At 36.2% G+C, this 15,433-nt stretch overlaps 2 protein-coding genes across 2 annotated transcripts in view; both read left to right on the top strand.

The window, feature by feature from the left end:
* The window catches only part of LOC140445884 (clavesin-2-like), a 44,775-nt gene that overhangs the window by 2,548 nt on the left and 26,794 nt on the right, over positions 1–15,433 (top strand). The gene's annotated exons all lie outside the window — the stretch shown is intronic.
* On the top strand, positions 12,743–15,317 carry LOC140446987 (hexokinase type 2-like). The gene has a single exon (XM_072539582.1). It carries the CDS (start codon positions 12,816–12,818, stop codon positions 14,763–14,765), a length of 1,950 nt encoding a protein of 649 aa, XP_072395683.1. The 5' UTR covers positions 12,743–12,815; the 3' UTR covers positions 14,766–15,317.

The raw sequence follows: 15,433 nt of genomic DNA, 5'->3' as shown, positions 1-15,433 counted from the left end.
TAATTTCTTGAAGAAAATTATACACAATTTCAAAGTTTCATCCTGTATGATTCATAATACTCCCTACATAATATAGTTTGTTAAGATCAGATTATTAAGGAGATCAAAACATAAAAAATATACAGATTTTCCATTAAAAGTAAAGATAATGGACTATGATCATCATCATCATCATCAATCAGCCAATCCCGTCCACTGCTGGACATAGGCCTCCCTCAGTTCTTTCCAGTGTTCTCTACACTGGGCCGCTTGTAGCCAGTTTCCCGCTACTCTTTTTATGTCGTCGGTCCATCTAGTCGGTGGTCGTCCTCGGCTTCTTTTATAATTTCTGGGCCTCCATTCCATAATTCGTCTTGTCCATCGTCCATCTTGTGTTCTGGCTAAGTGTCCTGCCCAGTTCCACTTAAGTCTCGTGGTTCTTTCGATGACGTCTTGAACTCCTGATCTTTGCCTGATTTGTCGGTTTGTTATGTGGTCTCGGAGGCTCACATTCAGCATTGCACGTTCCATGGCTCGTTGTGTAACTCTTAGTTTATTCGCAGATTTCTGCGTGAGTGTTAAAGTCTCTGCTCCATAAGTTTGTACAGGCAAAACACATTGGTTATAAACTTTTCGCTTGAGACACATGGGAATTGAACTTTTTAGAATATGGCTTAGTTTGCCAAATGCTGCCCATGTCAGGCCTATTCGCCTCTGTATTTCATTTGTTTGATTGTCTCTGTTTATTTTGATCTCGTGTCCCAGATATTTGTAAGTGTCTGTTTGTTGTATGGTATTATTGTCGATAGTTATATTTCCACTCATTACGAGATTTGTCATAAGTTTAGTTTTCTCAAAGTTTATCTTTAATCCTGCTCTTTCAGACAGACTTTTAAGCGAATGTAGCATAGAAACCGTATCCTGTAAGTTATCTGCGATTAATACGACATCATCTGCAAACCTCAGATGATTTAATCTTTCTCCATCTATATTGATGCCCATATCTTGCCATTGGGTGTTCTTAAATATTGACTCTAGAGCTGACGTGAACAATTTTGGTGAAATATTGTCTCCTTGTCTTACTCCTCGACCTAAGCTGAATTTTTCTGTGTCTTCGTGTAGTCGTATACTTGATGTAGCGTTCTCGTAGATGTTTTTGATTAGTGACGTGTACCTGTAATCTATTCGGCTTTGATTTAGGGCTTCCAGTACGGTTTCAAACTCTACAGTATCAAAAGCCTTCTCGTAATCGACAAATGCAAGAACCAGTGGTATGTTGTACTCGATGCATTTTTCAATTAAGATCTTTATGGTGTGCAAATGGTCATTTGTGCCATATCCTCTCCTAAAGCCTGCCTGTTCTTTGGGCTGATAGAAATCTAGTTTAGGTGTTAGTCACTTTGTTAAGATTTTCATAAAGAGTTTATACATATGTGTCAAGAGGCTGATGGGTGTATAATTTTCTAATTTAGTAATATCACCTTTTTTGTGTAACAAGACTATCACTGCATTGTTCCAGTCTTTAGGAATCGTACCCGCATGTAAGCATTTATTAAACAGTTCGCTTACTGATTTTAATAGAATTTCTCCTCCTGCTTTTATTGCCTCAATAACGAGTCCATCGTCACCAGGCGATCGATGGTTCTTCATTTCCTTTAAAGCTGATCTTACTTCTGACACAGTAATGGGTAAAAGTATTTCCGATCCCTGATTTATGAGAGTCTTTACTCGTGTCGGTAAATTTTCTTGTGATCTTTGGCTGGTATAGAGGTCTTTATAAAACTCTCTAGTTATTTTCAGAATGTTTTGTTTATCTGTTGTTGCCTTTCCGTCTTTATCTTCTAGCTTGTATATTTCTTTTTTACTTTGTGTGAGTTCTCTTTTCATTATCTTTAAACCTTTGTTCTTTTCTACTGTTTAAGTAATTACATTAGTATTATATCTTCTTATATCTCTTCTAATATCTGCTGAAATTCTTTTATTTAGTTTTCTATATTCTTCTTTGTTTCCCTTTTCTTTCTCGCTTAGGTTTCGTCGTATTTCCATGAGAGCTTTTGTGTCTTTGCTAATCTTTTCACTTTTGGTATAATTTTTCTTGCAGAATTTGAGTTGTGCGTTTCTAACCGAGTCTGTAATTAATTTATTATGATCGTCGATACTTAGAGGTTTGGGATTATTACTCTGTAAAGTTTCTGCTATATTTTTTATGTACGCTTCTGGCTGATTTGGTGAATTCCAAACTATGCGTTTGCCACTGTTTATCATCTTTGCTCTTTCTTTTTGTAGGTTTATCGTTATTCTAGCTCTTACTGGTCTGTGGTCGCTTCCTACTGATAGTTTATTAAGTACAGTGACATCTTGAATAATTTGCTTTTTGTCTGTTATTATATAATCATATTCGCTCTTAGTTCTTCCATCTGGACTAACCCACGTCCATTTTCTACTCTGTTTCTTCTTAAAAAAGGTGTTCATTGCATACAGTTTGTGTTGCAGTAGAAAGTTGGTAAGTATTTCGCCTCTTTCGTTTCTTACTCCGATTCCAAAATCTCCGATTGCTACTTCTTGTTCGTCCTTTTTCCTTCCGAGTTTCCCGTTAAAATCTCCCATTATCAGATTGTAATGGGCCGGTTCCTGCTTTTTTGCTCTTTCGATTTCCTCATAGAAGGCTTCAACAATCTCATCTTCGTAATCGCTGGTGGGGGCGTATACCTGGATTATTTTCAGATTGTATCTCTTATTTAGTCTTAGATTTATATACATAACTCTTGGGGAAATGCAGCCAATGCTCTGTATCATTTTCTGTAATTTTTTGTGTACTAATAAACCTACTCCTCCAGTTGTCGATTCTGTTTCCCCATTATAGTGGAATATGTTGCCTGATTTTAGTTTGACCTGATCTTCACCTCTTCTTTTGACTTCGCTAATTCCTATAATATCCCATTTCACATGTCTGAGTTCTTCCTCCAGTTCCGTCATTTTTTCATCTTTGGATAAGGTTCTTACATTATACGTAATTATGTGCAGCGTTCGTCGTTCTTGGTAGCCTCTTACATCCCGGAGATTCTTTGCACCCTCTGCCCGCTGTCCGTGAATCCTACCGCTACCTTGGTTGGGAACTAGCGAGCTGCCGGGGACTGAGGGCCCTTTTCTTGAATGTCTATTCATGCTGAGGGGTTTTGGCATTTAAACACCACGCTTGCCAGGCGGGTTGGTGAGTTGGTTTGGGAAATTGGTAGGATAGTAGGTATTGGGTAGGAATGGGTTTAGGACATGATTTCTCTCCATAGGAGTTGAGAGACAATCAAGGCTCGCGTAGGGCAGGGTCGCATCCCTGAAGTAAGTCTATCCTCCACTGGGATTGTGGAGGAGTACTTACCCGCTACCGCGACTATGATAGACTTCCGTGAATCATCCAGTAAATTTAAATTTATATTTAAATAGCGCACATTTGAATTTAAAAGTTGACTTGTCCCAGAGTTTCTTATAATTCTCTTCTTCTTCTTTCTTTTTATAAGCAGTTCTGCTTGTTCATTGGCGGATGAATACCTCTACGGTAGGTTATCACTCCATCTTTTGCGCGGTCGTCCGATACTTCTTCTTAAGGTCGATTCAAACACATCAGTCACGTCTCGTCACAGTCCCGGCGCCGAACCGAACAATCCGTCATACAAAATATTCTTTATTAGAAATATGCCGCCGGCATTCACATTCATCAGGTAGCGAACAGTTTCCCAGCAGTCAGGTTTCGACACGTCTATCGCCCGGCCGATTTTATAATCTCAGCGACGAATTTTTTGGTTTTGCCGGGAACATGACGGGAGGTACAAGTGAACAAAATAAAATTATTGACGAACGATTAATAGAATGTGTGAGAAAATATAATGTTTTATATGATTTGTCGCATGCAAAATACATGGACATTAATTTTAAAAATAATATTTGGCAGGAAATAATAATAATATTTGCTAATTCTTCATCCGAGAAATTTTCCATCTTTTCAACAGATTGGTCGCCGAAGACTGATGCATTTCGGGTGTGTGCGAATAGACGAATGAATAGTTCTGTGACCAGACGGGACCGGTTCGGCGCCTGGACTGTGACGGGACTGATGTGTTTGAATCGACCTTTATCATTCGATAATCTTCTAAAATAGGAAAACAACCGTGTTATTCCATAAGTGGTTACCACACTGTACAATTTCAAAATGTCATCTTGTAATATTCATAATTTACCCTATATGACATAATTTATTGAGATCAGGTTGTTAAGGAGATTCTAAAAATATAAAAATGTACAGGTTGTTGCGAGAGATGCATATGTAAGTATCGGTAGAATGAAACTTTTATTATTCTCATTTTGGTTTTTGTCTTTAGTTTGCTTTTTCTACCTGTAGTCCTCTGATGGATGCTTTAGCCATGTTGGCTTTTTGCACTGCGGTATCTACGTGCTTTTTGAATATAAGTCCTTTATCCATGATGACTGCCAGGTATTTTGCCTCGCTCTTCTACTCGATAGGATCGTTATGTAGAGTAAATTTTTCCCCTGGTTGCTGAAATATCTTTTTTGAATAGCACCGCTTGCGTTTTGTCGGAGTTTATGGCGATTTTCCATCTTATACTACATTCCTCGATTTCGTGCAACATTGTTTGCAGGTTGTTAAGTGCTATGTATACATTCTGCAACGTCTGAGGTAAATATTAAGTACAGTAAGGGTGACAGGACTTGTCCTATTCGAACTCTGAAGCTCCGATTGCTCAAGTAGGAAGAGATTAGTCTCGTTATTGAGCCGCTGTAGCTATATCCTCTCATTTTGTATATCAGCCCTTTATGCCAGACTCTCTCGAAGGATTGGATCTTCAATTTCCTGGTCTTGTGCTTGTTGGAGCATATACTTGCGATCATAAACTGTTCTTTACTCTTTTACAGTGTTTTTAAGATATTTTTAACCATCATTGTTACGCAATTTCTGAATAGGTTATTATTTCCAAAGAAAATATCATTTTGATTTATGGAATTAATATGGTTTTATTTCATTTTCCACCATATTAAGTTTTCTGTGCCCAAAGTACCATATGCTTATATGGGAGCAATATTAAGCTTGTTCCAAATTTTAATTCCAGACGTTTTCTTTTCCTAACGTGCCTGATCTTCTACACTACTATGGCCGTTAGCCCATTTCACACCAATAGACGCAGACTCTTATTTAAAATTTCTCTACCTATTACTCATGCCTTTGATGATAGACGTTGGAGAAGTGTAAGGCAGGGGATCCCCACTTTTGCATGACAGCCCTATAAAATTCTTGTTGTTACAGCTCTGGTTGTGAAAGTCCAACGCTAAGCCGGTTCAGGATAATTTCTGATGCATCTTAACTTGGTGCTGACGGTAACTGCTGTCCTCCATCAGAAATACTGTTTTACTTTTCACTTTGGTGTGTGGATAGGATGAGATAAATAGAGATTTCGTGGAATGAAGGACAGGTCGGTTTCATCCTGGCAAACTAAAAGAATTAGATAAGCATTAGCTAATGTAGAGTCAAGACCTTAAGTAGTCTGTCCCCTACTGTGACTTTTTTTAGGTTTTCTAGGAATCTTCTGACCCAAATCCATGATCAGTCACAATTTCTTTGTCACTAGCGCTTAACATGACAACATTGTTCTTAAAATATCTATAGGAATCTTTAATTATAGTGGATTTCTGCATCCTATTATATCTTCATACCGTTGGCTGTTTATCGATTCATTCATGTTATAGCACAATAGCTTATTTCAAGGACAAGGGAGGTACTAATATATTATCAGTTCTTCCGCCCGAAGCAGGTTTCTTCCCCGTATAGAAATATTGAGAATACAAGTGCATTTATTCGTCCATCTGGGGCACGCCATGTGTAAAATCTACGTGAGTGGTGCTGATAAAACGTGTTTGTAATTGCAAGATGATGACCTACACCAAACTTCACAAGACGGTCATCCCTCACATTTTTCTAACCTAGTCCCCTACTAACCAATACTCCTTCAATATTTTCGTTAGATGATCTTACTTTGGCATTAATATAACTTAGAATTGTGATTAGTTCACGAATGGAAATAGCAATAACAGTCTCTTCTAGACGACATTAGAACCTGTTCGTGTTCTGCAGATGTTGTAGAAGCGTATATCTGTATGAGGTGGATATTTGCATTTTAATGGATACTCTTCTGTCGTCAACAGTATCATATCTAGTCACCCAGTCGTTCAGAAGGTACAATTATTGCGACTTCATTTGTACATGCAATATCTGCTGCATTTCACGGTTTTGGATCGATCCCTGAACGTTCTTTGTTCCAATTCGTTGACACTTTCTTAAATTTAGTTTAGGTTTGGACTCAGTCGTACAGTTTCTGAAATATGTCTGATCCCTCACACCTTGGCAGCCGGTAGCATATTTCACACCATTCGACTCGGAACCAAGGTGGCGCCGATAGTTGGTCGGATCACTACACATCCTATTTTCACTTTCTATTACTGTTTTATTGCGAGAAATTTTTTTGGAAATATTTAGTGCTGGTTTTCTTGTGTCTTCTGCATTGCAGTGCCACTACCATTACAATTACTTCAATCATGCTTGGAGTAGTCCAGTGTCCAGTTTCAAAGCAGGAATTTTCTCTGCGCCTTGAGATGGTACTGATAATTGCTGATGCCCTTCATCAGGGTGATGAAGGGATGAAGGGAAGGGACAGGTTCTATCTCAGTAGGAAGTTGAGTGTAAAGCATGACCCGCAGGGGTAGGGTCATTTTCCTGAAGTATCCCTATTTTCTACCGGGATCGTAGAAAAGTGTCTACTTACTATTACATATTGGATATTTAGACTTAAAAGAAATTCTGAATGTTAATCGTTCTTTACTTAAGATTTTAAGAACGTATTTAATTATTTCTGAGACTTTTTGATTACCCCTTGTATGCTATTACAGTAAATAGTATGTCATAAATGGACAGATAATGTTTAATGATAAATTGTTTACCTTACTGTGAAAATTATTAAACAAAATCTTTAATAAAATTCCATAATTAATAAATATGAATTACTTTTTTATTTTCCTCCGTAATAAATTTTTCACGGTGTTATAAACTTAAAAATTATGGTTTGTTACATTCTAGAACTATAATTTATCTTAATAAACAAATATAAAATATAATACATGAGCAACACTTATTAAAAACTAATTAAAAATAAGAATTCACCACGAATTTTCAAGGACTGATACTTTTTTCCTAATTTAAAATTTTAATATTTGTTGCTTGTTACAATGTACTATAACAGATAAATAGAATTTTTAAATGTTTTGTTTATATCAGACACGGATTTTGTTTGTTTCTTTTATTTCAATTTGCAAACTCGTTTTAATGATGACGCAATTGGCGTCAAGTAATACATTTTTTTTGAGAATTTCTTCCTGGGAACCATAAAGAATAATATTCTCAAGTACACAAATGTTATATTATGAATGTCAATAGATATGTAGATGGTTTAAATTGGTAATAATAATACAAAAGTACTTTTACAAGTCAAATATAAACATAAATATAAATAACGAAGTTAATAGTCAATAATATTCTGTACATCGGAACCATAAAACAGCACGTCACATAAATGCAAAAAATGTTGGTAAAGAGCAAAAAATGATTTTGTTACGCTCGTTTTTATATTTTCCAAGTTTTGAAAATTATTTTGTATTTTATTAGTAAGGTAGTTAATGTTATACTAAATAGTTGTACTATACCTGACAGTACCTGACAGTAGTTTCGGTTAATTTTTTTTTTGTAGAATTTTGAAAGGACATGGTGTTTTGTAACTCCAAAAAACATATTTTTGTTGTAAAAAATAAAAAAAAGGTTAATTTTTATTGTTATTTATGAGAATATAAAGTATTATAAACGTTCATATAATAACATGCATTACTTGTACCTGGACATACGGGCAATAAAGTTTAGAACTATTAATTTGGTTGCATAACGTCGACCTCAACATCTGCGTCTGACAGGAGGTACATACTCGTAATAAGTGTCATCATCATAACTCAAATTTTTGTAAAAATCATGGCAATATGACGGAAGAAAAGGGATTAGTGATATAATATCTTTATTTTCTGTAATAACTTATTTTCGGTAATAGATTTTTGTGTGCTACGTATAGCTGGTAAAGAATCAGGCAATTTTAATGTACCTCTTTTCCTTCGTTTATGATCAACGACTCGAAAATCTTCCTCAAAGTTTTGTTTGTAATATAATGTACCCTTGCCTGACTTAAAAATGAACTGCTGACGAAATTAGAAATGGTGCTTTGTTTGTAGTAGGTTTCCGTTTAACAAATGGTGCATACGTGTTATCGTAGTTATCAGTAAGAGGGGTAGAGTCATAACAAGGATCCAGATAAAAATGAAGATATTGAACAAGTGGACAAAATAAAATACTTAGTAGAGAATTACTGAAAATTTAAATCCGAGATCAGAAATTCGATCAAAAATAGAGCAATCAAGAGTAGCCTTTTTAAAGATGAGGAAATTTGTAAGTAACCAAAGTATCAATCTGCAAATCCGATATCGGATGGTAAAATGTTATATCCACTCTATTCTTCTTTATGATACAGAAGCTTGGACTGTTAATGCTGACTTAATGAGAAAACTGAAAGCTTTTGAGATGTAGATTTTTAGAAGAATTTTGAACATAACATCGCCGATTATATTACGAACGAAATGATGTTACATAGAATTGAAAGAGACAGAGAACTTTTGACCACCATTAAAAAAGGACAGCATATTTGGGACACATCTGTCTAAAATCATTCGCGACTGGACCGAGTTAAATACACAGACGTTTTTAAGAAAAGCATAAGATAGAGACGAATTTGAAATGATTATAGCCAACCTTCATTAGTGGAGTCGGCACTAGAAGAAGAAAGAAGAAGGTTTGCTGCGACATTTGTGACATTATTAGTTCTTTCAGTAGGTCTTGGCTAGGATCATTCAATAGTTCCCAAGTAGATAGCTTACCTCATCGTCTACTTCCCACCAGCTGTGACATAAGGATTCATGTAGGACGGTTGTTTTGGTATAATTGTGATATATCTTATAGTTTTAACCTCCACCTCCAAATACCGGTTTCTCAGATGCCACCGAATATTTCTATCAGTATTTTTTGTCCAAATATGAGCAAGAGATTTTCACTTGTCTTGGAATGGTCCATGCTTCCGATCCATATACCAGTATTGGCAGTGTTTATATAGGGTTTTGTATATTGATATTTTTGTTTTCTGACTTATGTTCCAGAATTATTCTCCTTTTGCCTTCTTATGTTATGAAGTTGTCATTGGTCATTTGGGAGCATAAGTATGTGAATTTGTCTTTCACTTCAAAGCAAAAGTTATTGACAGTCAATTGGAGACCGATATTTTTGGTACTGTTGTCGGTTGAGAACATTTTAGTTTTTTCTAGGCTGATATGCTGATTTAAAATCTAGGAAGAGATGGTAGGTATCTATATTGAATTAACAAAAAAATCTGGTCAGTTGTTGATTAACCAGCTCTAAAACAACTTTGATATTCGCCAAGAAGCTTCCCTGACTACGCTTTTAGGCGACCATATAGGATACACGAAAATATTTGTTATATTAGTTAAGAAATAAAAAGAGTTATACCCCTATAGTTTCTGATCATTCCAATTGATCACCATTTTTGGGCAACGGACAAACAATTCCAGCACAGCACTCTTCTGGGATTTGTTCCGTATTCCAAGCTCTTACTATTATTTTCTGTATCTGATTGGTAAGAATATAGCCCTACATTTAATAAGTTCTGCAGGTATACTGTCACTTCCAGGAGTTTTGTTATTTTGTAGATGTTTTCATGTTTTCCGTACTTCTTGAATTTAAGGAGGTTCTAAAGTGTATTGCTCTTGCTCTTGGAGGTGATGTATTTTCATCTTCAACTTCGGTAGAAAGTAGCTTTTTATAATGATCCACCCACCAATCTAATACGCACTCTTCTGTATTGAATGTCCCTCCTTATTGTTACATACTCATAGCCTTGGTTTAGACTATTCTCTTACATTATTCAGATATTTATAAAATTTCCGTTTGGTTTTGGTTTTGCTTTCTTAGCGTCAAAATTTCTTTCAATACTACATTATCAAAAACTCCATTTTTTCTTTTGTGTAACTACTTCTATTCTCTCAAAAGATCTTTATAATTTTGTTGTTTTTCACAAATTCTTCTTTGCTACATAAGTTTATATGCCTCACATTCAGCATCGAATCAGTCATTTTGTGATGGTGGTCTTCAAAGTGTTATTCTTAGAATATAATAATAGTCTGTTAGAATATTCTTTGTTGCGTCTTTAATATTATTCTTGTACGTTTCACACGGTTCACTAGTTGTTAGATCCTCGTTAATTTTATTTAAATTTCGATACACTTTTAAAACCTTTCTTGTGTTTTTGGATTTTTGTGGGATTTATTATTGTGGTGAATTGTTTTGGTGTTGTTCTCAACCGTAACATCTAAGACTATAGTAGGAATCTTTGTGCCAACCAGAAAGTGGTCTAAATCAATGTAGGTGCGGACATTCTCTAGTGCTTCTGGATTTTTAAGGAATTTAATATTATGGTGGATTGTTTTGGTGTTTTTCTCATTCTTAACATCCAAGATTCTAGCACGACTCTTTGTGCCAACTAGAAATTTGTCTAAATCAATGTAGGTGCGGACATCCATTGGCTTGGAGAAGCGTCTAGCATCTACAAGCACGTAATCGATCTGGTTATTTGTTAACCAATCAAGTAAGGTCCAAGTCATCATATGTATTTTCCGTGTGGAAAATATGTACTTCCCACGACCATGTTCTTAGCAGCTGCAACACTGACTACTCGGTTCCCATTCGAATTGATGTTATTGTGGAGACTATGATTACCAATGTGGGGTAGATATATTTCCTCCCTTTCGATTTTTTGCATTTAAGTCTCCAACTATCTTACTGACATTTCTGAGATGACTATCATACGTGCTTTCTAATTCATTATAGACTTTTTTTTTCTTCATCTTCCTTGTGTTCTGTTGGGGAGTGTACGTTAATAAGACTAAAATTAAGGAACTTGCCCAGATCCTTAAACAGCTCATTGGATTAAAATCTATAATAAATTGCTTGACTTTGTTATTGAATATAAAGGATGTCCCAAATTCGTGTCTTGGACTGTGACAACTATAATATATATTTCTTGTGTGGCGGCCATGTGTAAGTTTGGTTATGGTTATGGTTCTGGTTATGGTAGTTTGGGACAGGACCCATTTATGAGCCATTTAGACACCTAGACCGTCTAAGACGGGTCCATGTTATCATTCCTATCGTACGGAATAGGCCCAGAGAGACCTCTTCTTCGGCGTTTCTGGGGCCCAGGCTGTTCTGGGCTCTAATATCTGCAGTAATCAGCAGGGTCTCCAAATCTGAGCCCTTCCTGCCGTTCTGAACGTCTAATCCTTTAGTAGTCTTGTGTCCTCACATAAAATCACAAGTCTCTTTAAGGATCACTTCCTCACTTGGCTCGGTTGCATAAAGATCGAACCCAGGAGTTGCCACCTCTGGTGGGCTAGTGCCGGGCACTTCCAGAGGACATGTAAGGAGATTTCCTCCTCAAGATAGCACCGTGGGCTATCCGCCAATCCAAGCAGATAAAGGTGCCGCCTGAGTCTACAGTGGCCGGTAAGCATACTGATTCCCAGAGAGCACCTTCTATGGTCTAGATGGAGAAGTTGGGCTGTAAGACTTTTGGATGACCCCACTATGTGGAGCCTAGCCTATTTCATACCTCCACAACTGGCCCAGAAATCTCCGCAGAAGAAGATCTTTGAGACTATCCCGACCAGCAGTGAAGGGCACTCCATTCACAGGTTCGGGTCCCACCTGCAGAGTGAATGAGCCCTGTCGTGCCAGTGCGTCACCCTGTTCGTTTCCTTCCACGCCTGTGTGTCCCGGTACCCATATTAAGTTAACCCCATTAGTCTGAGAAACATCAGCAAGTACTCTCGTGCACTTAAGACCCAACTTAGAGCTGACTTTGGGCGCTTCCAGAGCCGTTAGCGCTGCTTGACTGTCAGAGTAGATAGAGGTGGTCCTGCCTGAGCATGCCCTATCTATTATCTCCTGAGCGCATACCAGAATTGCAAAGATCTCGGCCTGAAAGACTAATGCATGGGAGCTGAGAGCCCGGCCAGATTCAAATCCGTTTCATCTCCCATGTGCAAATTACATTGTGCTGATATATATCAAACAGTTTGCGAGTGTTTCCAGGTTCGTAAAGTGTATGACCATTCAAGCTAAGTAGGTACTTTAAAATCGTGGTTCTTACTTTGTTGCGTAGATCTTCGTCGAAAGATCTGTTCAGCAAATTTAACTTGGGTTTACGTAACAATGGGTTTTTACAAGGTAGGGGGTAAAGGCTCTAGATATAAGGCGCTGGAAACTCGCTTTTACCCATCCCCAACAATTTGTTAGTTTAATTGACGTGTGTCAACTACGGCGTTGCTTGATATTTAATGATGCAGCCACTTGGCATAACTACTGCCACCAAGACCCATCTCTAAACATTCAGTGATCATTCAATTATGATATTTTTTGCTTTAATAATCAATAATACTGTTAGATCTAATATGTGGATATATACCCATAGGAATAAGACCATAGAAAAACACAGAAGAAGTATTAAATATAAACTGTTAATTTCTCCTCTGACATAAATGTCATAAAATTGTAATTAAGAATGTTTTCATTGGAACCTAATTCTCGTAAAAAACATAGTTTTTAAAAATTAAACATGTCCACTTCGTCTAAGTGTAAAAGTAAAGTCTGTAATCCACTACACTTGCGTGGCATCGAACATATTCCAGCTCGACCAGAAATAAAAACAAAATGCCAAGGACTAATTATTACAGAAGATAAAATGAAAATATATATGAAAATCTTTCTTGAAAATGTTGAACGAGGTTTGAAAAAATCAACACATTTCAATTCTACCGTAAAGTGCTTCCCTACATATATTCAAGATTTTCCTGATGGATCTGAATCTGGAAAGTATTTGTCTCTGGTTTTAGATGGTTGTACCTTAAGAATTTTCTTGTTGAATATTGACAATAGACAGTATACAGTGGATCAAAAAATATATAGTGTTTCTCAAGATATTAAGGCAGGACCGGGTGAACAACTATTCGATTTTATTGCTGAGTGTTTAGCAGAATATACCAAAGAGAAGGGAGTTAATATTGATAACCTACCTTTAGGATTTATCTTTAATTTTCCACTTCAACAAAAAGGGCTTAAGATAGGTATTTTAAAACTTTGGACAAATGGCTACAGCTGCGAGGGTGTCATTGGTAGAGATGTAGTCCAATTATTAAATAATGCTGTTGATAAAAGAGAAGACTTAAAAATTAATGTAGTTGCTGTTGCGAATAATACTACAGGAATCTTTATGGTGTGTGCATTTAAAGATTTTGATACAAAAATAGAAATTATGATTGGGGTGGATACTAACAGTTGTTATGTGGAAAAACAAGTAAACGCAGAGCTTTTTGATGAACCGGATAGAGGTTCGGGGAATGTGATTGTTTACATGGAATATGGAGATTTTGGTGATGATGGTGCATTAGAGTTCTGCAGAACGCAATTTGATAGAGATCTTGATGCTGGATCTACAAATGTGGGTAGTCAACTACACAAAAAGATGATATCAGGTATATACTTAGGAGAACTTGTAAGACTAGCTACCGTAAAATTTGCCAAAGAAGGAATTCTATTTGGGGGTCAACTTTCCGATGGTTTTAAAGCACATGACAAATTTGAAACTAGATTTATTTGTGAAATTGAAGCAGATCCGCCTGGTGTGTTTACTAATGTGAAAAGTATTCTTAATAATTTGGGAGTAAGAAATGCCACTGAACAAGATTTTAATGATATTAAATACTTGAGTCAGTGTTTCTCTAGAAGAGCTGCTATCCTGAATTCTTGTATGATTACGGTTCTGATACGTAAAATTGGTTATCCCAACATTACTATTGGAGTAGATGGAGCGCTGTACAAAACTCACCCTCACATTCATAGTACGTTGATGTCACAGGTGGAAGTACTTTTAAGTCCGGATCCATACAAATTTAAAATTATGCTGTCTGAAGAAGGTAGCAGTGGAATTGGTGCAGCTATAATTGCTGCTGTTGTAGATAAGAATAGACGTAAAATTACACTCACACACATACCCGAGTTCGCAGCTGAATCACCTTCAATATCTGCTCATGAAACAGAACTGTTATTTGAGCATATACTCGAAGAACCACCTGTTTCTTTTGTGCTACCTATTTCTGAAACAGAAGTGCAACTTGCGGATATATCCGAAATTTCAACTGAACCTTCAACATCCGCATCTATACCTGCTTCAGAAGTCTCATCTCTGCCTGTGCTTAAAGTACCAGCTCAACCGTCATCAGTTTCTGCTCTTAATGCAGACACATCTTTAATCGATATACTTGATATGAACATTGCAGGTCCATCTAAAGAACTGTTTGTAGAAGAAACACAACCGATTGGAAGTAAATCTAATGTACAATTTGTAGGTGTTCCTGAGGTCTCTATTGTAGAACCTTCCCAACAAATCACTGAAGATAACAGAGATAAGGAAGAAGATCATGTTGATAGTACATCACAAAGACGACGACGTAAAAAAAAGACAAAAGCCATAGCATCTTTAGAAAAAATGTGGCAACTATACCATTAATTTTCGCATAAAGACTCGTGAATATTCCACTAAAAATAATACTGCTAATTTGCTAATTGTGTAGTGTTCTTATATATTAGGACTAAACAATCATTCCTGGAATTTGAATAATTGAGAATAAAAAATAGAAGTAAAGAAGCTACGTACCAGCAGACAACGTACGTACAACAATTAATATACTTACAAATCTAAAAAATATCCACACACAAAATTTAACAATTTTATGGGGTTCAACAAAAAATATTGTGCACATAGGGTAATGTCGATTAAAAAAATCTAAAAGTGATTGAGAAGGCAATATTTAAGGTTTGACAAAATGATCACCAAATATTTATTAATCCACTGTCTTTAAAAAATCAGGCCTCGGTAATTAGAAATAAATGAAAAAGAACAGCAGATTTAGCCTCCAATAGGAAAGCAGCAATGAGAATCTTTTGAGTGTTGTAGGTAACGACTTTTTCTTAATAAAAAAATACTGTTATTTATATTGGATATTTTTAAACAGATAAATGTAACCTAAACAGATATATCATAGTACAAAATAAAATAACATCGACGATATATAAGTGTATTTTTTTATAAGAAGATATACAGAGTGTCATAAAAAGAGTGTTCAAAAATTTTACCAGCATTTTTAGGGATGAAAATAAGTCAATGTGACCTAACTT

The sequence above is a fragment of the Diabrotica undecimpunctata genome, chromosome 7 (assembly GCF_040954645.1).
Source record: "Diabrotica undecimpunctata isolate CICGRU chromosome 7, icDiaUnde3, whole genome shotgun sequence".
Classification (NCBI taxonomy): Eukaryota; Metazoa; Arthropoda; class Insecta; order Coleoptera; family Chrysomelidae; genus Diabrotica; species Diabrotica undecimpunctata.
Note: the sequence above shows the minus strand (reverse complement) of the source record. Positions and strands in the feature narration are given on the sequence as shown.

What these genes read in the sequence shown, in the direction of transcription:
- LOC140446987 (XM_072539582.1), top strand. Translation starts at nt 12,816, where the DNA reads ATGTCCACTTCGTCTAAGTGTAAAAGTAAAGTCTGTAATCCACTACAC.